We start from the raw sequence: 24335 nt of genomic DNA on the forward strand, positions 1-24335 counted from the left end.
ATATGTTAATTATATTAAATGTTAGAAGGTGACATTGATTCTCCTAGCTTTCAAGGTTTTTTGTTCCACCAAGCAAAATTTGACCTAATATATTTGCCGACGTAATTTTAGTGGGAATAAAAGTGGAGGGTCAAAAAGGAAGGCTATGGTGTGGTCAGTAGTGGGCTGGAAATCTCAACTTTGAAAGTCAACGCGTTACTTATTGTTTGGTATCTATGAATAATCCAATCCTGAAAAGGGCTACTTCATCTTCAGACTTCATTTACAATTTTACCTGTATAAAAGTAGAGGATTATGACTGCAAATAATACTAACGAGACAAATCAACCATGATTGAAGCAAAAGCCAGTAACAGCAACTCCACTAAACAATCAAAATTTTCAAACCATCCTTTTTCTCTTCTTTTTCTATGCCCGTTTCACATGTATTTGATGATCTACATGCAACCTAACCTAGTAACAGTGTCTTAGATACTTGGTATCTAGTCTTCAAAGTCGATTGAATCATAGGTGGCTTGTGCTCAAGTCTTCAGTTGAGGCCAAAATCCCAATTTCGATCCCTAAACTCCTGCTTCGTACCCCTTACTATAAAAAAACATGGTAACCAAAAAAAAAATATGGTTTTTGATGATAAATAGGATTTCCTTGAACCATCATCACTATTATATGCAACTGTAAAATGGAGGAGGAAATGAGTAAATGACACCACCTTGAACCATTGATATTCATATTATGGTTACTCTTAAAGAAAAATAATAGATGGGGCATCATTAACATACACATAGCAGGAAAAAACAAATTTCTCCTTTGATTGGAAAAAAAGATACAGCAAAGTTTGTGTGTTGAGAGGGAAAAAGAATGAATAGAATAGTCGGTGTGAGGCTACAAAAGAAGAAGAGGAAGAAGAAAAGAAACAGGTTTCTAAGTTGAAAGCAAAATAAGCAAAATCTATAGCCAAAACTTCAACAGGGTGGCTTGGTGGGTTCCCCACCCTGTTGGCTCCTGAGTCCTGTCATTTGGAGATCAAAAGAATAAAAGGGTCAATATAATAGAATGTACATGCCAATGGTTTACCTCCTGTAATCTCCATATAGGTAACTTTCATACTGTGTTCCGTTGAGTGCTTTTTCTACATCATTCCAATTCTGAATGTGTTTGGATAATGACCCCTTGTGTATCTTTACCTGGCGACTACTTAACTCCCTCTTTGGAACTTTTAGGAATTCTTGAACCTCGGCTAGTTTCTGCACGAATAATAGAAACAACTATCTTAAGAACCCACAGTTGGATAAAAGATTCATTAAGAAAAGATGTCTCGTTTTCTAGCATTTATTTTCTTACAGTGCGGTTCTTTACTACATCCTCGTAGTAAAGTATGATATGCCTGGTGCTTTTGAAGTACTCCAATGCCTTCTTAGTAGTCTCTTCAACCTCCCTTATATTTGGAACTAGCAGCGTTGCGTTGATTACAGGCTTGTAACTGGCAAGTATGTCAGCCTGAAATCATTATGAAAGAGTTGAGTCTTTTAGATATGAGTGTGAGAGAGAGAAAGAGAGGAGGAGAAGAGGGATGAAAACCTCGAGAGGGGAATGAACATGAGACTTGTGGGTTCCATTTAGTAGCTTGGCATTCTGATCATAAGAATTAGCTAGTATTGAAATCATCCTGCGCAAAAGATTCCTTCTAAAGAGAAAAATAGCTGAAACACCCCGAGCATTAAAGTATTCCACTATTTCTTTGTGGTACTGCATCAATCCCTGCAGTAAAGGATTATGATCATGTATAACAGAGACATATTTGTATCATGAATTCAATACTTAGAGCAATGTGTGTTCATAAGAAACATGACTTTACTAAGAAGACTAAATACATTTTCTCGAGTTAACAAAAAATCGGACAAGGGGTCTCCTGTTTAATATATATTTTCTCCACTTCCCAACACATATTTCTACGTAGTCCCTCAGAACTTCATAAGCTGCCATCTCTTCTTTCCCATGTTTATTTGTTACAAAAACATTTTCTCCTGTTCCCCTTTCATTATTTTGCTAAAGTCTCCACTGCATTATTCAAGGTTACAAAAATTTATAGCTGTTCCCTATCAATGTAATGGTAAATATTTACCTATAATTGTGCTTCTCATTAGAAAATGAATAAAACCGTAAAATACCAAGAACTTATAAACATGTCTCCTTTCTTTAGTGATGGCACTTAAGATTACTCTCAGATGTGAATACCACGGTATCCAATAGTCGTACCCAACTTCATGCAGAAAAGAAGACACCGAACCTGCTTTGTGAGAAAAAGGAGTGTCTAGATGCAAATAAGGCTCCAATCAGTCATAGTTGTACAGAAAGTCATTTGCTGGGTTAAGAATATATGATTGGTTATGTTTTGGAATGAAAACAAGATGAAAGGATTGACGATTGTTTTGTGCATAAAACAAGCTAGGATAGTCTTTTCTTCTTCAGAGCAATAGGGAATGTGTTTCTACTGCAGGGAAAATATATCTGGTTGCTAGAGAATTACATAAAACTAGAGCTAGAAACAAAGATTGTGGATAATTTTAAGAAGACAAAAGAAAATGAAACATGGAAAGAGCAGATGAAATTATGACAATGCCCTAGAAACCAATGAACTCAAAGGTTGTTTTCACCGAAAGACCATTAAAAATACTCTAATCACAAGTGTATCCATAAATATGAAGGATGTTTCCGGTTTCTTCTGCTTCATCCTTGATATCCTGGTTGTAGAGTTAGCTTCGGTATGCTAAGTCATTTCTTTAACTAAGGCTTTGTATAGCTGATATGGTGAACCAATTTCTAGTTGAAAAGGCTAATCAATTCCTATTCTCAGACTCATGAGGTAAAGAGCATAAGACATTTCATTAAGGCCACAGATTTCTGCTATAACAATATTAGCAAACATTACATTTCTGCTATATGAGAAGCTCACCTGATTAAGCATCCACTTCAATCCAACAGCAGCTGTGCACTCATTTTTGGAGGCACTGGTGAACCAGTCTAAGTTGTATACTTTGTCCAAAGTCTCAACAATTGTTGACACATTAGTCCTCCTAACTTTGACAGAGAATACCTCCCCATTTGAGCTTATGTTAGTATGATTGTTCAATAAGGTTTCAAACCATCCGCTCCCAGATCTCTGCATTGACATAATGGCAAAATACCGGACAGGATTGCACGCGCACTCGGCCCTAATCACACACAAGAAAACCCAGAATTAATTCATAAAACTAAAAAACCAAACTAAGAAGCAACAAAACCAGTTTCATACCTGCTAAAAGTTTTGGGGTTCGGATAGTGCGCGTAAGGAATTTCCCATGGCTCAATATTAGGTTCTGGACAAGGCTTTTGAATCACTCCGATATTCAAAAACTCAGACGTGCTGCTGGTGCTTATTTGCTTCAAACAAATTGAGAATATATACACACCACAAACCATTACAAACAACAACACAACCATCCTCAACACCAATGGAGACTTCTTTGGCAGCTTTAGGATGAAAGAATCCTGAAATATAAAGATCACTTCAATATCGATAATCCCTTCAAAAATATGGTATGGGGTATTGCTATAGCATTAATCTCTCATTTAATTCAGCTAGAAAAAACTCAACTCCGTTCTAAATAAGCCATATTAATTAATTGATTAATCACGTTCTAATGTACAAAAACATATCAACATCGAAACCACAATCAAAGAACAAAGCTTTCATGAAAATGAAATCTGGGTGTTGCTTCAATCTTAATAAAGTGATAAAAGACAACAAAGCCCCCTAAAATCATGGGTGTTTAATGCAAAGATTTTATGTTTTACAGAAAACCAAATAAGGCAATATAAATAAATATTTAATATTAATAACAGAATCTTCAATCTCACTCTATATGACGACAATGGAACCTACTAAACATACCCAAAGAGGAAAATAAAAATACTAACCTTGCTGAAGAAACTCAGATCGTCGGCCATGGCTTCAAAGCTCAAAGAGTAAGGCAATCAAAAGGCATTGGCAACTCCTTTTTTTTTCTATGGTTTTTTTCCCTCTTTTTTTCACTCACATAGAAAAAAAGAAGTATTTAGTTTTCATCTCTCATTTCTTTCAAATTAAATCTTTTTTTTTCTATTAAAAAAATTGAATGAAAGCGAAAGAGAAATAGCAGGGTTAATTCTCGTGAAGAACAAAATGATTAGGCTCTTTTCTTCCTCAAGTCCGTTTGCCGTTGATGAAGCACACGCTCGGTCCTATGTTTTTTTCGAGTATTGCCTTACATTCTGGGGGGGTTAAATTATTGTTTTGGTCCCTCTATTATGATCAAGTTTTGGATTTAGTCTTTATACTTATTTGGTAGGTCCAAATTTGGTATAATTTGTTTTTGGGAACAAATCTCATAATTATACATGAACTTTGATTTAACGTGCAATTGTATACATGAGTTTTAATTTGGTGTAATTATACACGTAAAACTCTAATTGTGTTTAAAACATATACTTGAAACTTTAATTTTGATTTAATCATACATATTTAAAAAAATAAATACATCAATTTATTTTTATATTGGATAAATATAATTATTTATATATGCAATATATAAATATAAAATGATTTTATATCAATAATTGTGTTGAAAAATTTCATGTATAAAATTACAGAGAATCAAAGTTCATGTATACAATTACACATTAAATCATACTTCATGTATAGTTTGGGGATTTATCTTTTTTTTTTACTTTTATAATAGATATAAGGTAACATTTAGTTCCCAAACTTCATAATTTTTCTCAACTTGGCCCTTAAAATTTTTTGTCCATTTATCCACATTAGCCTCTAAACTTGGTAACATTTCTCGGATTTAGTTTATGTGATGACATGACATTTTGAGAATGTATTAGAATATCACTTCAAATTTTTATTAAAAATATAATTTTTAGCTTACAACGTGGCAAAATATTAAAGTAACATGTCATAGCATGTACCAAAACGAAAAAAAGTTGCCAAGTGATTGTTCTTACCCACTAAGACCTTTTAAAGGCATGGGTCTGAATGCTACCAAGGTCAAATGATAGGACATTTTCTTGGTGGGCTTAGGTGCTCCTATCGAAACTCCATGAATCCTTTTGGGCTCTTTTGGAGTAGGGAGACAAAAACCCGAGGCTAAAATCGAGCATAGACACTTTAAGAACAATACCTCCACTGTTGAGGGCAAGTATCTACTATGGAGTGTCTCACTCCTTCAATAGAAGGTATTGTCCCTATGTCAGGTTTTATCTCCCGTACTCCAATGAGAGCCTAAAAGGGTTCACGAAGTTTAGGGAGCACCTCGGTTGGTGGAGATATGACTTGCAAGCTCATGGGAGAAGTGTTAATATTGTGCGAAATACTAATTATGCATATTATGCCTGTGGTGGTTCAAACCACCAACTAAGGCTCAAATGTCTTACCTTTGCATATCTAGTACCACTTGGCCAACACTTCTCTCATGAGTTTGTAGGTCGTATCTCCACCAATTGAAGCACTCCCTAAACTCCATAAACCCCTTTGGGCTCTCCTCATAGTACGAGAGACAACCCCAACAAGGGAACAATAACTTTTGTTGATGGAGTGAGACACTCCATAGCAGATACTAGAGTTATTCAAGGGTCAGGCTACTCACCAAGCCAGAAGGCCTACTCGAAATTTGAAAGTGTTTGAGCAAAAATATTAAGCTCAAAAAATGGGCTTGGGTAAAAAAATTAGGCTTATTTAAAATATGGGTCGAGCTTGAGCTTGAACATTCAAGACCCAAGCTCGACCCAACCTGACCTATTTTTAAGTTAATAATATTTTATGGTATATTATTTTTATACATTACGTAATTTATAACACATAAAAATTAAATCTATAGTAGTATATAATACAAACTACTATGATGTAAACGTTATAAATTGCTAAGGTGACTATATATAAAATTTTAATAAATAAAAATATATAAATTATTAAATATTAAATTAAAAATAATATGGGCAGACCTAAAATGGTTTTGAGTTAGCCATTCACAAATATGGACGTGCTTGAGCAAAATTTTAAGCTCATATTTCGAGTCGAACCGAGCTTGGACAGGCATAAAGAATGTTAATATCATACATAGGTCCGACCAACCCAACTTATGAACACCTCTAAATAGATACTCACCCTCAACATATTTAATAATATTAACTATTTCAGTTAAAATATTAACCTAATTTTTTCTTGAAAAATTCCCTTTCACTATTAAAAAAGACTATATTAGTAAGACAAGTTAAAATAGTTATATATCCAAGGTAGTATTTTCACTAAAATCATGTTTACCCATATGAGCATTTTAACCAGAATAATTGACTCCGTTGAGTGTTGGCTCTCAACGTATAAAATGAATCAAAGAAAGGGTGGATTGAATCCTTAAAACTTTAAGGTATTTTTGTAGAAATCCATTTAATCAAGACAATAAAACTTAAACTAATGTGAATGGAAAGAAAAGCTAATATAAGGGTTTATACAGGTTGCGCCATACTAACCCACCTCCTCTACTTAGCTCGAGAAAGTTAATATAAAGATCTCTCTTAACTCACTCACGAAAGCATTTTCAATTTATCTTCTATGTAGGATAAGATGGAAACCTTTCTTTTTATCTTTTACAATGATAATAGTAAAAATTACTCTTAACTTTCAAAGTTCAACTATCAACCTCTCGTTTTACAATTTTTTAGCAATAACAAGATGGATTAAAAACTTGTATAAAGATTTTCGATAAATAACAAAAAGATATACAATAAAAGATATAAAAAAAATGAAGTTGTCTTACAATTTCTTACTAATAAACTACATTTGATGCTTGGATACGTATCTCTTATCTGTTAAATAATTAGAGTTGTTGAGAGACCCATTTCTGAGATTGATCTTAAAATACTTCTGACCGCGAGCTCTTACTTATCTCCATTTACAATTTAACTACTTGAGGGATTGACGTTAGGAACATTGTGTTCAAAGTTTAAAAAATCAACTTTAAAATACTTAAAAATAGATTTGTGATAATCTCAAAAATATTAAAAAATTATCAAACTATTTTAGATAATTGTTTTAAAGATTTTGAAGAATTGAAAATATTTTATGATATTTTAATAAATTTTCTTCAAAAGGAATAAATCAAATTAATAATTAATTTATCTAAATATTGACATGAATTGTTATTAAAAACACCCATTTCAACATAAAAATATTAATATAGTTAGAATTAATTTGTTTTGCAAAAAAATTCACTTCAATTTTTTTAATAAAAAAAGTTAAAAATGTTAATTATTTACATTAATATCAAATTATTTTGAATTAAAATATATGTTAAATATTAAATTTGATCAAAATTTAAAATTTTTAATATTCAATAATCATTGTTTAGATTAAAATATATATTATGTACAATTTATAATAACTAATACTAAAAGTTAACCCCAAAATCAATGAGAACAGCAAGTTTGAATTTTATACACTTGTTAGGGGACAACTAAGCTTAGTCTTATATCATAATGAGAGGGTTAGCTACGATATTGACCTTTTAATGCGAGTTTGAAGTGAAATGTAATGTGAACTATTTTGTATGTGTTTATATATATATTTGTTTATATCTCTATCCGCGGTAAGACACTAGGTAAGTTTAGGAGTTGTCTGAACAATAAGTTTATCATCAGTGAGTTAGGAGGATACTTGTGAATTCACCTTCTCAAAGGGACTATCCGGACAATGGATGGCTCAGTCTTCACTGGAAACATAGAGTCATTTGGTCACCAAATATCACATGAGCTCAACTACTTTATCCCATTAGAGTCAGAAGGGAGGACAAGATTTATCATGTCACAGGCATCCCCCTCACGTGCTCCATAATGATGGTTAGATGGTAAGTCCAACATGTTAACACCATATTACCAGGGACTCTCACCTATAAATATCTCCAAGAACGATGAAGAGGAAATCAACTCTTGAGGATACTAAGCCTACATTCTACCAATACTCTTCGAAGTTTTTATCTTTAGCATTCTCTCCATCCTTGTTATCCTTGATCTCCTGCTCTCCGTCTTGACCGAGTGAATCGACCTTCTCAACAACTATTCTCTTCTTCTCTCCATCCTTCCCTTATTGAGTCCAATATCAACAATATTTATATTATTTTTCTATATGATGTTATGTTTTGTACAATTTATTTTAGTTAATTATATTAAAAAATAATTTAGTATTAATGTCGTATATTGTATTTGTTTTATTTTATATTCATATAACTTGTTATAATAATTTGGTTTATAAAAATGTTATATGTATATGTCTTGTTGGCATGATTTTTTATATGTAAATCATTATAAAATTATATAAATTTTTACATGTTAATAATTTTTTTTTAAATTTTAGAATGATCTTAACTCGTATTATAAAAAAATATCTTCATGTTTGCTTTTTCATTGGAAATAGCTTTGTCCATGGTCAAATTATTTGTTCAAGCTCGAAGGCCCGTTTAAAATATGAGAAGATTTGGTTTGGGTAAAAAAATAGACTCATTTTAAATAAGGTTCAGGCTTTGGTGTCAACATTCAAGAATTGAGCCCGACTCAAATACCCCTTTTATGTTTTTGTAATATATTTTTATTTTTATATATTATGTAATTTATATCACAAAAAAAGTAAATATATAATTAATACAATACTATTTAAATAATTTTAAAAACATGTTAAGTTATCTAAATTTAAAATTGTAATAAAAGATGACCTGTAGTATTAAAAATTAAATTAAAAATAATATATATTTTATAAAATATGAGCGAACTTAAAATAGACTTGAGTTAACTATTTAATTATAAATATAAGTGAGTTTAGATAAAATTTTAAGCTTATATAAAATAAACAGAATACTAATATCATACATAAACCTAACTGCATTCGATTCAGCTTATAAATAATTCTAATCGGAGAATTAAGAATTTAGGATAGTTTCTATCAATGCTTCTATTTTAATATTTTAAAAAATATGGTGGTACAACATGCACATCTTTAATAACAACAAATCATGCCATTTGTTCAATAGTGTATTTATTGGGTTTTAAGTTGATTGACACGAGATTTAAGATTTAATCCTTGTATATGTCAACTCATCCTCCTTTCTCGTTGTAATCTAATTGTTTGCTTATATCAAAAAAAAAACCACTAACATCATGACTCGAACCTAAAATATGAGTGAGTTGCAGGTGGAAAGAAAATATTTTTAGATAATAATGATTTGTATTATAAAAAGCAGACTTTTACTTTTCTCTTATCATTTCTTGTAGAGGTCCACACGGTTTTCGCTTTCGTTTTTTTTTTAAATTATAAATTATTTTATAAATATTTTATGGATGTTTTGTCCAAAAACTTTTATGTAATATACATTTGTCATAAGGAAATGTGTTGCACGAGTCAACCACATGGAGCAGGAAACATGGTGGAGTTCGCCAATCTCGCAGCATAGAAATAAATCCTGCTTAGATAGAAATAAGTGGTTGTTTTTGGGTCTGTTTGCAACAACTTATATTGGGCTAGAATACGGGTCAAGTCCCTTTCGCAAAAGCCCATGTATTAGTATGGCTATTGTTGTTAATACTAGAAGATCTGAGTTCGAGTGCGTTGAAGCACATCATATTTTTATTTATGAACTGGGAAGAGCTGATATGATCTAAATCTGTAATGAGATGTTCAAAAAAAAGTATTAAATGACAATTTAGATATGATGTAGTGCATTTTTAATACACATGGATTAAATTATAAACATTGCGTACTTATTGTATTGATAATTTTCAATTTAACATGTTAAAAAAAAAACCGTGTCATTATAATTTAGGTTTTCTTTTTTAAACACATCATATTCAAGTTGCAATGTTATTGGAATCAAATCTAACCATTCAATTCAATTGAAAATTGATAACTTAAGCGATTCAACCATTACATATAATTGTAATTATTGAGAACTACTTCAAACATGAAAAAAATTGAAAACAAAAAACTGAAAATGGAGAAAAAAAATCCCTATTTAATTCGGGTTTTATCTATGTTTTGAGATTTTAATTTTTTTAAACAAAATTTAGCTTAGATTTTTCTTTCCATAAGTATAATTGGTAGGAAAGATAGAAAAAAAAGGGAAGAAAAAGTACATTTCTTCTACTGCTAGATAGAATTGAAAAATGAAAAATGAAATAAAAATAAAATATTTGAAAAAATGCATAATTTTGAACTAATATGCACATCTGCTTCATTTTCTCTCCTCTTATCATTCTAATTTGGAATAATTGATTTTTATGCATTAGGATGAAATATGATCATCTCTCTTATTTTCTTTTCTCTCACTTTTCTTCTCAACCAAGCACATCAAAATTTATTTTCTTTCCACTTTTCCATCCAACCAAGCACACTCTTACAGCACGTTTGGTTCGCTGTATTGGAATAGAGGCGTAATGGAATAAAGGCATAATGGAATAGAAGTGTAATGGATTAGAGGTGTAATAGCAAATCAATTGTTTGGTTGAATGTAATGGAATAGAGGCGTAATAGTATTCTTGTGTTTGGTTGAATGGAATAGAGGTGTAATAGCATAATGGAAAAAACTAAAATGACTAGAATACCCATAGCATAAATTTGTTTTGGTAAATGATGATTGTTATTGTTATTTAAATTTTAATAAGATTATTAATATCAATAATAAATAATTTAATCATATTTAAACATAATTATTATTAAATATATTATAATTAAAATATATAATTTAATAAAATTCTTAATAAATAATATTCTTATATGAATTTACTGAAATCATAATATATGATACTATAAAATATAAATTAACATAATTATTATTAAATATATTATAATTAAAATATATAATTTAATAAAATTCTTAATAAATAATATTCTTATATGAATTTACTGAAATCATAATATATGATACTATAAAATATAAATTAACATAATTATTATTAAATATATTATAATTAAAATATATAATTTAATAAAATTCTTAATAATTAATATTCTTATATGAATTTACTCAAATAATAATATATGATACTATAAATATAAATTAACATAATTATTATTAAATATATTATAATTAAAATATATTATTTTTGATATTATTTTTGATATTATTTTTATATCATGTATTAATTTATTGCATGCTTGTATTATTGTATTTAGAAGTTGAGTGATTTTGAACATTATATCGAAAAACCTTCCAAGTTAATTTTCTTGAGTCAAATTACTATATATTTATATATCTTATTCAAAATATGACCAATTTAGAATCAAATCATTATATTCCAATATAAATATCTTAGTCAAAATATGACTAATTTTCCGAAGCATGGGAAGAGAATTTATCTAGTAATTTTAAAATTTATCTAAAAAATGCTTAAATTAATAAATTGCAAAAAGAAAAAAGAAAAAATCGAGAGGTATTTGGGTCAAACTCAAGTTATTTCCAAAATGTGTTCGGATGCTTAAATTAATGAATGAAAAATCACATAAGCGATAAAGTGGCAAAACATTTGCATATTATACAGCTTTAAAGAAACTCAGAATACACAACAAATGATGTTTGCATTCTAAAATATGGTAAAAATATATTTCTTTAACGAAAATACAACAAAACAGATCCCAATACCATGCCCCATGGATCTAAATTTACCCACTCTTACTTCGACTAAGTGACCGTATCGATTTCAGCTTATGCACTCCTATATAATTCCAGTCTCTTCGCAAGAGAGGATCAGCGTTCCATAATTGCTGGATCCTTATTCAGTAATGCCGATAATCGTTTTTGCTACAAAAGAAATTTCCCAGAAATTATTCACTGATCATCTGTTTCACCAAAATAAGTAACAGACGGTAAGTTGGTTAAGAGAGGACATTTCTCACCTCCAGTTTACCCAATTCCGTGTAGAAAAAGTCAAGCAGGCTTCTTTTAGCTTCACGGACTTGACAATAAACAATAGACTTTCGAATCGAGTGGCGCAAAGTAGCGCAGACCATATTTACGTAAGACAAAACTGTACTTCCTGCTCACACATTGTTAGAAACCCATTATCAGAAATAAAATACATTGAATAATAGTATCCTTCGATTAAGTTTCAAACAATTGAGATCCATCCTCAACTTTTTGTGTATATGAACCTATCAATTCTCCTCAGGTAGGAGTCATTGTATCGGTCAAATATTGATTGCGTAGCACTGCCACCCTTATCCACATCTTGAGGAAGCTTTCAGAAGAACTCAACTGTAAGGTAACAACATTCCATATCAACCAGTTGAAGTGTTGCTTTTTTGCTCTGAACCCTCATTCTTTCAAGAGACTCGATCGCAGCATTTCCCACCTCTACTCTGAGTGCAGGATATTGCTTTAACTCCTGAAAACCAAACCATGTTGACTCTTATAAACCTTGAAGAATACTAAACTCAATGTCAAAAGATAGAAAAATAGCAGGCAAAATTTCTTTGGTACATGAACAATATAAGCAAAGATGGGAACATACCGGAGTTTCACTCATAGCCTTGTGACCCAGATCCTTCAGAATGGAATGAGTCTGAAAAATGTAACAAATGAAATCAATCCAATTTGAAGCATCAGTCTATGACCAACATGATCCCTAGTAAATCGAGACCTTAATAGCAGTTAAAAATTATCAACATTTTTTATGTAAGACAACTAAATAGTAGAGGATAGCAAGAATATTGATACTTGAAAGAAATTTTTTTTTAAGAATCACAACTGAACTGATGCTGAAAGAAAAAGAAAACCAGATGATCTTGGCATGCCAAATTGAATATGACAGATATAGCATTTTTTCTAAAATTTACTTTCATACCGCATCAACAACAGCCTCAGCTGGACTTCTGATAGTAACTAAAGTAGATTCAATCAAACGACGGTATCCTTGTTCAGGAGCTATTAAATGTGGTTGATAGCCATCAGCTTCCATCAGCTTCAGTAATGAGCTTCTTAATATTCTTCATTGATAGTTGCCTGTCAAATTGCAACATTTTCAAAGCAGCAGGAAGTTGGTTGTCGAAAATATTGTAAACCTTATCACCACCAGTACGCCTGTGAACAACATTGAAAGTCAAGACAAAATCTCTAACAAAATTAGCAAAATTGAATGATGTTAAAGACAGGTGTATTAAGGAAGGTAAAACAAGACGTGATACATACACCCCATCCAAATGTTCTCTGAAATTTTGATCAAAAAGACGGCAAAACTCCATAATTGTGTACAACTTCCCTTGTATAAGCATCTCAATCATCAGTAATTCCTAAAGAGCTTATAACTAATAATCAACTGCAAGTGGAATAGCCAAAGAATTCCAAAATCCACACACAAGAGCACACTTACACCCGCATCAGCTGCAATAGGATTTCCAAGGCGACTCGATTCGGTTTCAAGTTCAGCAATTATTTTATTAATAAGGGACTGAATGCCAAAGATTCTAGACTTGATAACAGTTTCCAAATGCTGAGACATTAACCAGTATGACAAAGTTAATACAACTTAAGAAAAGATAGCACTAAACCCAGTATCATCTTGTCCTTTACAAGAAAGTATAGGATAAAAAGTACAAAAAAAAGGAAAAAAGAAATAAACGCCCTATAGATTACCTTTGAAAGCATCTTAGCAAGATGCTCAGAACCCATTCTATGAGCAAGATGCCTATATTTAGGCGTAGTAGAAAAATATTCACGCTCTCTACGTCAAGCAGCAATCATATCAACATTCTTGTTAATATCTGCTTGTGAGCGATTCACGACACCAACCTAAGGGAATTTCAGCCGATAAGATTTGCCTTCCAATATCTAAGTCAAAGGAAACATGAATCAGAACATGATAGCGCCTAAAATGAATTGGAGCACTGGAGATTTGCTTGGTTCGGCCGATTTCTCTATCTATCTCATCTTGAATCTCCTTCCTGACGGCAAAGGGGAACAGAAGAGGCAAAGGGTAAAACAGGGAGGGTAAAGTGAAGCAACACCTAAACTGAGTAGAAGGGGCGGATTAGAAATCGATGGATTTCACCGATTAGGGCAGTAATGGATTACACCCGTAATAGCATTACCATGAACCAAACAACGGAATAAAGGGAGCTTAAGTGGGGCCCACCGATTAGGGGTGTATTGGCATAGCCAATACACCCAACCAAACATGGTGTTAGAGTTGTTGGAACTTTGGGTTTTGAAGAATACATATGTTTGCTAGCCGGGTTTGGTTTTTAAAACATTGTCAAGTCGTTCATGCAATAGGTACACATGTGTTTACAATTTGGTCCACTTGTTTTGAATTGATATTAGCTTAAGCATAATAGCTAAGTTGATAGAAGGACTTAATCGGTACAATACAAATACTTCGATATTTCAATTAAAATTTTTAAAGTTTGAGAACAAATTTAAATTTTAAGTCATAATTTAGTAACGTTTGGTGTGATTAACCTTTTCTTTAAATTTATAAAAACAAATTTTTTCGATGATATCAAAACTAGATCGACTCTATCAATTCAATCGATTTAATTGATATCTGCGTTGTTCAACATGAAAGAAAAATAAGAAAAATAAACTAAATAAAATAAATGGGTAAAAAAATTATAATTGTGTATATATTATTGAAAAGTGCATTAATTGTTGAGTTAAATGGATTAAATTGAAAATAAAAATTATTATTAATTTGTGATTTAACTCTATTTTTATAATATTAAAATTACATTTTTATTAATAAATATTGAATGTAATAATAAAATATACCATATTTAAAAGAAAATTGCAAAATCGAATGAGGAAAAATGATTATAAACCCTAGATATAGATGTGAAAACATGAAAGATAAAAAATAAAAAATAAAAAATCTTTGGTGCATTAAAAATTGTATGATTTGATGGTAAAAAACTATTTTCCGTAAAATAAACGCAACTTTCCAATTTATGAAAATCAACTACACGCGACGATGACTACAAAATTTCTTTCCTACAAAGTTTCAAACTCTACAAAGATAAGACATTTATTGGTGAAAATTTCCCATTATTCAATATTTGCAAAAAGAAATATAGATAGACAAAATCAGGAGCGAATTTAGAAAAATTTTTAGGGATGAATTAAATTGTAATTTTTACGTAGTAAAAATGTAATTTCACTATTTTAATAGTCTATATCTTTATAATTTTAAAAGATTAAATCATATTTTTATCATTTTAAGGGGGAAAAGTGTAATTTTACCTTTACTAATTTAAAATTTTAAAAATTTTAAAGGGCCTAAATGAAAAATTTTCTATTTTAGGGCGGGCAGGGGCCATGCCGAACCCCTAGTTTTGCCATTGGATAAAACAGGTTAGATTCTTTATTTTACATCAAATTTCTTGTTTCTCCGACATTGCAGTTAAAAAGATTAAAGCCACATCGGTGAATCTTGATTAAAGCTACAACAGTGAATCTTACGCCCCAAGCAATGCAGTGGAATAGATTAAAGCCAAATTGGTGAATCTTGTTTCTCCGACATTGCAGTTAAAAAGATTAAAGCCACATCGGTGAATCTTGATTAAAGCTACAACAGCGAATCTTACGCCCTAAGCGATGCAGTGGAATACATTAAAGCTAAATTGGTGAATCTTGTTTCTCCGACATTGCAGTTAAAAAGATTAAAGCCACATCGGTGAATCTTGATTAAAGCTACAACAACGAATCTTACGCCCCAAGCAATGCAGTGGAATAGATTAAAGCCAAATTGGTGAATCTTGTTTATCTGACATTGCATTTAAAAAGATTAAAGCCACATTGGTGAATCTTGATTAAAGCTACAACAGTGAATCTTACGCCCCAAGCGATGCAGTGGAATAGATTAAAGCCAAATTGGTGAATCTTGTTTCTCCGACATTGCAGTTAAAAAGATTAAAGCCACATCGGTGAATCTTGATTAAAGCTACAACAGCGAATCTTACGCCCCAAGCGATGCAGTGGAACAAATTAAAACCAAATTGGTGAATCTTGTTTCTCCAACATTGCAGTTAAAAAGATTAAAGCCACAATGACGAATCTTACTTTCCAAAAGTTACGAGTTACAAATCCTATCTCCCTGATATTACAATGGAGTGGATCGAAGAACCAAAATCTCATCCCCCTAAAGTTGCAGCAGAGTGGATTGAAACTACAGGTCATATCTCTCTGAAGTGCAGTGGAGTAGATCGAAGCGATAAGACGCAGTGGACTGGAATGAGTACCTGAAGAAGAAAAACATCAGAAGAAGTCAAGACTCGGCGAGACCGGACAAAATTGGCCTTTCTTAGTCTTTGCTCTGTTCTCGTTACACGACAACGAGCAAAGAGGGGCAGCTGTACAGCCTAATTTATGCCCGGGCCCAACAAGCAGAGGCAAAGCAAAAAAACAAACAGCAAACACAAATAACGGGCCCAAATACCAGACCCATTTTGCCCTAGCCCAAACTTTCAATACCCAACTAACCTAACCCACCTAAATAACCCACTAACCCTCTGACCAAAACAATTAAACCCCATTACCAAACCCAATACAACACTAGCCCAATACCCCAAATTAGACCCAATAACCGAGCCCAGTTGCATTGGGTCCAAGGTCTCAGCCTCCATGGTCAAACTAGGGTTTCAGAACTGAAACCCTAGCTTACTTGCCCTCAACGCCGCAACCACCGCCAACTACCACTGTCATCTCCACCCACGTGCGCCCATGCCTGCAATGACAGAGAGGAAACATCAGCAAGCAAAGAAATAGACTAAAAAAACTTATGTAAATCGGCTATAAAGCCAAGAATGAATCATTGTAAAAGGGGGGACTTCTGTTTTTAGGGAAATCGGTGTAAAACTGATTAAAAACCATTGTAATAAAAAAATGGTTCAGAAGAAAGAAAAGATTGAAGAAAAGACCAAGGTAAAAATCCGCAAAGGGCACTTTGAAAAAAAAACTCTGTTGGGGCAATGCCGTTCTCTTGGGCCTATCGCAATTTTGCCTATTGAAGACGAGATTCTTTCTGAGTTTTTGGACCCAATCCCGATCAAGGAGGAATGTTCAAAGTTATCCATCATGGTCAAATACGCCAAAAGCAAATGATGTGAGCTCAAAAAAAAAGAGAGAGAAAAAGAAGAGAATTCCATGAGAGGACCTAGTATCGAAGAAGATCCTTCCCACACAAAAAGAACTTCATGCCAAGATGGGAAGAACCTTATGTGGAAGGCCTTATTTGGAAAAGCGTCAATCTTGATCGGAAAGGATAACGAGGACATGCCTAATCCAATAAGTTCAAAAAAAAAAAGAGGGAGAGGCCAGGGTGAAAACCCGCAAAGGGCACCTTCAGACCAAAGGGGATTTGAGTTGAAAACCCAAAAAGAGCGGGTCAAACTTTTGATCATAATAGGACATTAAGTGATCAGAGCGACTCAAATTTTGGATCAAATTGGGGGATGAGGCGATCAGAACAGCTCAAATTTTGATCAGATCGTGGCATATGGTGATCTTGCTATACCTGAATTAGTAGGAAAGGGTAGGCGACATCTTGGGGCATCGACAAAGTCCTGCTGATCTCCTAAACACGTCTTCAGAAAGTTTGTACAGAGAAATTCAAGCTGAGATATCTGGGGCACCCAACCTTCATATTATTTATATATTAAATTTGTTGTTCTTGGAAAACTTTTTCTTTTCTAAGATATACATTCCCAATCAAATTTTTTATTATTATCATTCTTTACTATTTGATAATTTATTCATTTTGAGCTATGCTCAGAACCATCTTTATTCTTATCCATTGTTATAACCCTTTTTGCAAGCATGTTGCATTGGAATAATGATTAATGGACAAATATTACTTTCACAAGGGAAGTTTGCATATTACTCTAGAAGTTTCTAAATAATATAGGAACCTGAAACAGGACTATTGTTTAAAAAACACCAAGTTTAAAGGGTGAAATATCTAAGAAGGAAAAGCCTAAATCAAGACTATCCTTTCAAACTTTGTTGTCCAAATAAGGATTGAACAAAATGAGAAGATGCCGTGTTGGTGACAAAGCTTCAATGAAAAAACAAGCGATGTTCACCAAGCAATAAGAAAAGGTTTTCTGTGAGAAGAAAATACTTCATTGTGCATAGACATTTGGTATGACACCTTGGGAATGGTGTAGGAGACCAAAGAGTTTCACATTCTGTATCCTTGAATTGTGATAGCAGAAGATTAAGAAAAAGCCATATTTTTCTACCCTTAGGTTACAGTGGGAGAATGATGGTTCAAATTTTGCATCCTAGTGGATTGAACTTGGAGGTTTGCAGTGGGGGCAATCTGATTAAGTGTTTCTTTGGATATGCCAGCCAAGCAAGAAGGCGTTGTAACACGTCAGTGATAAAAAATAAGCAATAACAACTCAAACATTAAAAAATGGATTATTCTCATGACATTCTGCATTCATGCAAATATCATTCATACACATCTAGTTAGGAAATTTTGATTCATTTTAATCATGACATCCTAAACACTAGGCATAAATAGGTCCATCAAATGGATTATACAGGTCATGTTTCCCAGAGAACAGATCAATGAAGATAGCAGATCTTGCCTTCCTGTACTGACAGTGAAGCAGATCGAAGAAACCATAGTTTGCAATTCAAACGATTAAAGCCACCTCGGTGAATCTTGATTAAAGCTACAACAGCAAATCTTACGCCCCAATCGATACAGTGGAATATATTAAAGCCAAATTGGTGAATCTTGTTTCTCCGACATTGCAGTTAAAAAGATTAAAGCCACATCGGTGAATCTTGATTAAAGCTACAACAGCGAATCTTACGCCCCAAGCAATGCAGTGGAATAGATTAAAGCCAAATTGGTGAATCTTGTTTCTCTAACATTGCAGTTAAAAAGATTAAAGCCACATTGGTGAATCTTGATTAAAACTACAACAGTGAATCTTACGCCCCAAGCGATGCAGTGGAATAGATTAAAGCCAAATTGGTGAATCTTGTTTCTCCGACATTGCAGTTAAAAAGATTAAAGCCACATCGGTGAATCTTGATTAAAGCTACAACAACGAATCTTACGCCCCAAGCGATGCAGTGGAACAGATTAAAACCAAATTGGTGAATCTTGTTTCTCCGACATTGCAGTTAAAAAGATTAAAGCCACATCGGTGAATCTTGATTAAAGCTACAACAGTGAATCTTACGCCCCAAGCAATGCAGTGGAATAGATTAAAGCCAAATTGGTGAATCTTGTTTCTCTGACGTTGCAGTTAAAAAGATTAAAGCCACATTGGTGAATCTTGATTAAAACTACAACAGTGAATCTTACGCCCCAAGCGATGCAGTGGAATAGATTAAAGCCAAATTGGTGAATCTTGTTTCTCTGACATTGCAGTTAAAAAGATTAAAGCCACATCGGTGAATCTTGATTAAAGCTACAACAGCGAATCTTACGCCCCAAGCGATGCAGTGGAACAGATTAAAACCAAATTGGTGAATCTTGTTTCTCCGACATTGCAGTTAAAAAGATTAAAGCCACAATGACGAATCTTACTTTCCAAAAGTTACGAGTTACAAATCCTATCTCCCTGATATTACGATGGAGTGGATCGAAGAACCAAAATCTCATCCCCTTAAAGTTGCAGCAGAGTGTATTGAAACTACAGGTCATATCTCTCTGAAGTGCAGTGGAGTAGATCGAAGCGATAAGACGTAGTGGACTGGAATGACTACCTGAAGAAGAAAAACATCAAAAGAAGTCAAGACTCGGCGAGACCGGACAAAATTGGCCTTTCTTAGTCTTTGCTCTGTTCTCGTTACACGACAACGAGCAAAGAGGGGCAGCTGTACAACCCAATTTATGCCCGGGCCCAACAAGCAGAGGCAAAGCAAAAAAACAAACAGCAAACACAAATAACGGGCCCAAATACCAGACCCATTTTGCCCTAGCCCAAACTTTCAATACCCAACTAACCTAACCCACCTAAATAACCCACTAACCCTCAGCCCAAAACAATTAAACCCCATTACCAAACCCAATACAACACTAGCCCAATACCCCAAATTAGACCCAATAACCGAGCCCAGTTGCATTGGGTCTAAGGTCTCAGCCTCCATGGTCAAACTAAGGTTTCAGAACTGAAACCCTAGCTTACCTGCCCTCAACGCCGCAACCACCGCCAACTGCCACTGTCATCTCCACCCACGTGCGCCCATGCCTGCAATGACAGAGAGGAAACATCAGCAAGCAAAGAAATAGACTAAAAAAACTTATGTAAATCAGCTATAAAGCCAAGAATAAATCATTGTAAAAGGGGGGCTTATGTTTTTGGGGAAATCGGTGTAAAACTGATTAAAAACCATTGTAATAAAAAAAACGGTTTAGAAGAAAGAAAAGATTGAAGGTTATTTTCTTATTTTCGTTTTTTTTTTGCTTTTTTTTTCTTATTTTTTCAAAATATTAAACAAAAAAAGAAATGAAGCATCTTTACCTTGTTTTACCGACACCGGAGCGTTCAAGAGGCCGAGGAGACCATTCGGCCGAAAAAAGGGGAGACTTTTGGTCTCCCCGCCGCCGTGCACGACGGCGTTGACGGTGGCTCTCCCGCCAGATTTCAGGCCTGACATCGGAGAAAGGGGGAAGGTTTGAGAGCTTTTTAAGGTTTTTGTTTTTGAGAAAAGAAAAATGAGGAAATTTGAAAAAAAAAATTTGGCTTTTATAGCCCTTACAAAACGACGCCGTTTTGGGAGGGTCAGGTAAGCCCCAAAACGACGTAGTTTTGGGCTCCTGACCCAACGTCCGACCCGCTCCAGGTCAAGATCCGCGTGTTATGCTTGGAGGGGCTATTTGCGCTTTTAGCCCCTCCGCTTTTTAATGCCTCCACAATTAGTTTTTTTATTTCTTTAAATTTATCCCTTTATTTTATTTTAGATTTCAATTTAATCCCCTTTGAAGCTATGCGTTTTAGAGAGGAAGGGAAAATTTCCCTTCCAGCCCCTCTATGTTATTCGCGTGTTCAATGTGGTCCCTTCCCTTTGATTTTATTTAGATTTAACCCCGAATTTCATTTTAATTTTTTAGTTTAGTCCTTTTGTTAGTTTGTTTATTTCCTTAATAAATTTCATATTATTATTGTTATTATTATTATTATAATTGCTTTTATATATATATAGTTATATACATACCTACATTTTTTATGTATATTGTATGATTTTTGTACATATTTACATATCTATATATATGTATTTTATTTTCATAAATATATATATTTACATATTCTTCATTTTTTAAAATATTTATTTTATATATGTACTTTATATATTATGATTCATATATATATATATACCTATACATATATACTTTTCATATTTTAATTCACATACGTATATGTATATACTTACTTATATATATATTTATATAAAATTTTAAAATATGTAGATATGTTTTTATATTTTATATATATATGTATAAACGTGAATACATTTACATAATATGTTTATACATACATAGTTCTTCTCTTTTACATAAATATATAAAGTATACTTATATATACTTATGTTGTGCGGAAGCGTGTAAAAGAGTAAAATTATTGTACTAAAAAATCACACTAAGTTCAATTCCCAGGAAAGAGAGGTGGATCGCAAGGATCGCTTAAGTACCAGGTCTTTCCTAGCCAGAATATCCCTCAATCGTAATTTAATAGCACAATAAATCACTACAATCACACACACAATTCATGCAGAATAATACAATAAAGAACACAAGAATTTAACGAGGTTCAGCAAATTTTGCCTACGTCCTCGAGCACTACCAAATATATTTCACTCCAAAATACAAGTGAGAATTTACAAAGAGAGAGAGAGAAAACAATGCCTTAAGTAGAGAATGGCAAGTTTGAGATACAGAATGAGAGATGGTTATGCCTATTTATAGTTGAGGTTCAGGGATCAACTTGCAAAGTCACTTTACAATTAGGGACCATATATTGCAAATATCTCAGATTTTTTTATGCCAATATCTCGATACCCATATCTTTGACTTTCCAATATTTGATACCCATATCTTTGACTTTCCAATATTTGATACCCATATCTTTGACTTTCTATTATTTGATACCCATATCTTTGATTTTCCATAAATATGGATAATTCCCAATAACTTACATATATTTTCATATTTTCATAGCTTTATTTTTTTATTCCTTATTATCCTTGTTTACTTAGTGTTCATTTATTTATTTATTTATATGTCCATAATTTTCTTTTAATGTTTTAATTTTTCTTACTTGTTATTGTATATACATGAATGATTTGTTTTTGCTCATATTATTTTTGTTCACATTATCATATTTATTATTCCACTTTGCATATTAATATCATATTTCAAAAAAGGAAAATATTTCAAAATAAGGCAATGTTTTGCGTTTGGAAATTCGAGAAAACATGCCCTAAGGTGTTGGGTGTCGATTTTTCTCGTTCAACCAAATGGCTTAATATCCTTCTTAAAAATTTCAAAATAAGGCAATGTCTTGCGTTTGGAAATTTGAGAAAACATGCCCTAAGGTGCTGGGTGTCGATTTTTCTCATTCAACCAAATAGCTAAATACCCCTTCAAAAAGGCAATGTTTTGCGTTTGGAAATTTGAGGAACATGCCCTAAGGTGCTGGGTTTCGATTTCTCGTTTATCCAAATTGCCAAATATCCTTTTGAATTTTAATCCATGCCATTCGAGTTTTTTTTAAGGATCGTATTTTAAATTTCTTTAAAGTTTTCAGTTTTTTGACACTAAGACATTAAGTAATCAACTAGGTACCAATTTTGGGCGTATCGAGGGTGCTAATCCTTCCTCGTGCGTAACCGACTCCCGAACCCATTTTTCTGAATTTCGTGGACCAAAATCGTTGTTTTAATAAAATTAAATCGTTTATTAAAAACAACCGCTTTGCAAGGTGATCCGATCACACCTCATCAAAAAGGATCGGTGGCGACTCCCATTTTCGTTTTCATTTTCCAAAACCCAAGTCGACCCCGTTTTCATCCAAAAAAATGGTGTCAACATATACAATATTTTATATTGATATGATAGAAATATCAGATCAATTAAAAATTTTACATGCATGACAAGTACAAATATCTTGATAAAATTAACGATTGAATTTTTAAAATATCAATAGTATAAAAAGTTATGAAAATGTGTATAATAACTTAAATTTTATACAAATATAAATAGATCCCACTCAAAACAGATATTATATATATAATCACTTTTTTTAAGTTACGACTATTTTTTTTGGGTGGAGAAAGGAATAGATATCATTTAAAACCAAAATTATAGTATTCAGAATATATTACATCCTATCATATTACACACTAACAGGGACTTTAGGTAGTAAGGTGGTGTCCTCCATAAGGGCAGCATCCGGGGAAGGGAGCTAGTAAGGTGGTGCCAATCGACCAAAAAAATTATTTTACTTCACCTCTAGTCCTACATAAACAGAATAAATTTTGAGAGCAAATATCATCATTTGGCAGAGGAGGAGATTGGAAATTGCTCCCAAATTGGGCTAGTGCATCAGCACATTTGTTTCCTAGAAGTCATACTGTGGAGGAGTATCCTACGTTAATCAATCAAAAGAGACAAGACAATCTTATAAACTTTATCAGAAGACATAAACTGAATAATGATAATGGCATCCATTGCTATTTAAAGATTGACGATGTTTAGCTCCCTAGCCATCATGAGATCATCCCTTAAGGCCTAAAGCTTTGGCTCTACGCTAGTGATTCTAGGTATATGTCGACAAGCTCCAACCATTCAGCTTCCAGCGTGGTTTCTTACGAGAGCTCCTACCCCAACTTTACCGAGGTTACCTAAAGAGGAACCATTGGTGTTAAGTTTATACCAATCCACTAGAGGCGGTTTTCAAGTAACTGGAACAAATGAGGGGAGATCTCTTCTTTTAACTACTTAAGAAAGGGCAACAAACTCCCTAACCATAGAAATCACCTTATCAAGAAATTGCTCTTTAAGGTGAACTATACCAAAGGCCAGAACGTTGTAAATAAGCCATACTTCCCATAAAACGAAAGCAAATAGGACATTCCAAGGAAGTTTCAGTTTAAGTTCTCAAACTTTGGACAAGAGGTTTAATGCAAGCCATTCCTCCCAGTCTTTTACATAAATGGGGTAACTTGGACAAAAGTGTAGATGTTATTCCAAAAGTGACTTGTAATTTGAGAACTCCTAAATAGGTACTGTTGAATCTCTTCTTGTAAGTTAGAGCATAGT

At 32.9% G+C, this 24335-nt stretch overlaps 1 protein-coding gene and 1 pseudogene across 1 annotated transcript; both read right to left on the reverse strand.

Moving 5' to 3' along the window:
- Positions 1-788: 788 nt before the first annotated feature.
- Positions 789-4244, reverse strand: LOC121225635 (uncharacterized). Its single transcript, XM_041110029.1, has 6 exons — positions 3957-4244; positions 3292-3527; positions 2953-3211; positions 1578-1757; positions 1341-1496; positions 789-1243 (listed from the first exon to the last, which is right to left on the reverse strand). Exons 1-6 carry the CDS (start codon positions 3984-3986, stop codon positions 1070-1072), a joined length of 1035 nt encoding a protein of 344 aa, XP_040965963.1. The 5' UTR covers positions 3987-4244; the 3' UTR covers positions 789-1069.
- An 8548-nt stretch (positions 4245-12792) lies between these two features.
- LOC121225475 (dynamin-related protein 5A-like) lies at positions 12793-23744 on the reverse strand (annotated as a pseudogene).
- Positions 23745-24335: the final 591 nt, after the last annotated feature.

The sequence above is a fragment of the Gossypium hirsutum genome, chromosome D13, assembly GCF_007990345.1.
Source record: "Gossypium hirsutum isolate 1008001.06 chromosome D13, Gossypium_hirsutum_v2.1, whole genome shotgun sequence".
In the NCBI taxonomy this organism is placed as follows: Eukaryota; Viridiplantae; Streptophyta; class Magnoliopsida; order Malvales; family Malvaceae; genus Gossypium; species Gossypium hirsutum.

Bases quoted from the DNA above. Each gene is read 5' to 3' on its own strand.
- LOC121225635 (XM_041110029.1), bottom strand. From the start codon at position 3,986: ATGGCCGACGATCTGAGTTTCTTCAGCAAG. The intron at 3,528-3,956 runs GTTAGTATTTTT...TTTATATTTCAG, and splicing joins ATCTGAGTTTCTTCAGCAAG to GATTCTTTCATCCTAAAGCT. The intron at 1,758-2,952 runs GTGAGCTTCTCA...CCTTTACTGCAG, and splicing joins TGAAGTGGATGCTTAATCAG to GGATTGATGCAGTACCACAA.